Source organism: Chaetura pelagica, unplaced genomic scaffold (assembly GCF_000747805.2).
Source record: "Chaetura pelagica isolate M959 unplaced genomic scaffold, ChaPel_1.0 scaffold456, whole genome shotgun sequence".
Classification (NCBI taxonomy): domain Eukaryota; kingdom Metazoa; phylum Chordata; class Aves; order Apodiformes; family Apodidae; genus Chaetura; species Chaetura pelagica.
The window spans coordinates 772,490-773,502 of NW_009953574.1; the positions used below are offsets into that span (position 1 = coordinate 772,490).

The window sequence follows — 1,013 nt, forward strand, 5'->3', positions numbered from 1 at the left end:
CAGGAATGCTCACTGCCCTCTTTTCTTCTCCTCTCCTTTGGAGAATAATACATCCTGTACACTGCTTTTTGTCTGCAGAGCATAAATGATTTATAACAGAAGAATAAAAACACCCAGTCCCATTTTTGGGGTGTGGAAATTTAGAGCTGGATAAATAATTTGCAGAAGATAAGGTAGAATAGTTTGGGAGCACAGAGGTGCCCTCTCCTCTTAACTACCACCTCCTGTTGGCTGCTCCCCCAGACCTGCAGCAAACCACAAATTACTCAGGGCATTTTCAAAAGAAAAAAAGTAATCTAAAATGTTCAAGCTGCAGCAGTGAAGAGTTTTCACAGCCTTGGGTCTATCTGAGCTGGAAATGAGCTTGTAAAGTACAGCAGCAAGGAAAAGCATGGAACCACATCCATGGACTTACCTGTCTTGCCAACGCTACTGCCACCCAGTACCACCAGCTTGATGATTTTGTTGGGCACACAGTCTAACACAGGATACTCTGGTATGGGGAGCAAGAGAAAGTTAGTAGAATACTGTGACATAGTATCCTGAGAGATGAGACGCATGCCAGAAATGAGAGCTGTTCAACTCCTGTAGGAGTTGGGGGGAAAAAGCAGGAAAACGGCTTCCCAGCGTTTGTTCTTGGCTGTATGTCCTTGGATAGAGCAGCCTGCTCGTTTCATTTAAGTCGCTTTCCTGAGGAATGTTAGAGCGACTGGCCTCCTCTTCCCGATGCCTCTGCTCAGACAGCAACTTCGGAGAGCAAAAGGGAACTTTTTGATCAGCCCCCGTGAAAACTGACTCCTCCATTCCCCAGCCAATCACAAGTGGAGCCATGACATTCCTCCAGCCGGGCACCAGCCTGTGCCTCCATCAACCACGCTCCCTTGCTCACTGCTTTATCTCCCCGCTGCCTGTTTTATGTGCTGTCCCTTGGCTCTTTGCTAAAACAGGATTCTTCTGGTTTACAGTCATTCCCGTAGTGTTTTCAGTGAGATACAGTCACCCCCGTGCTCTGC

The 1,013-nt window shown here is 47.4% G+C and overlaps 1 protein-coding gene across 1 annotated transcript in view; it reads right to left on the bottom strand.

Annotated features, from left to right (window-relative positions):
• LOC104390508 (ras-like protein family member 11A-like) overlaps nt 1-748 on the bottom strand; it is an 8,768-nt gene extending 8,020 nt beyond the window's left edge. Inside the window, exon 1 of the mRNA XM_009999647.1 lies at nt 416-748. Coding sequence (XP_009997949.1) covers nt 416-560 — 145 coding nt within the window. The 5' untranslated portion in view covers nt 561-748. The remainder of the gene's footprint in view (nt 1-415) is intronic.
• Nucleotides 749-1,013: the final 265 nt, after the last annotated feature.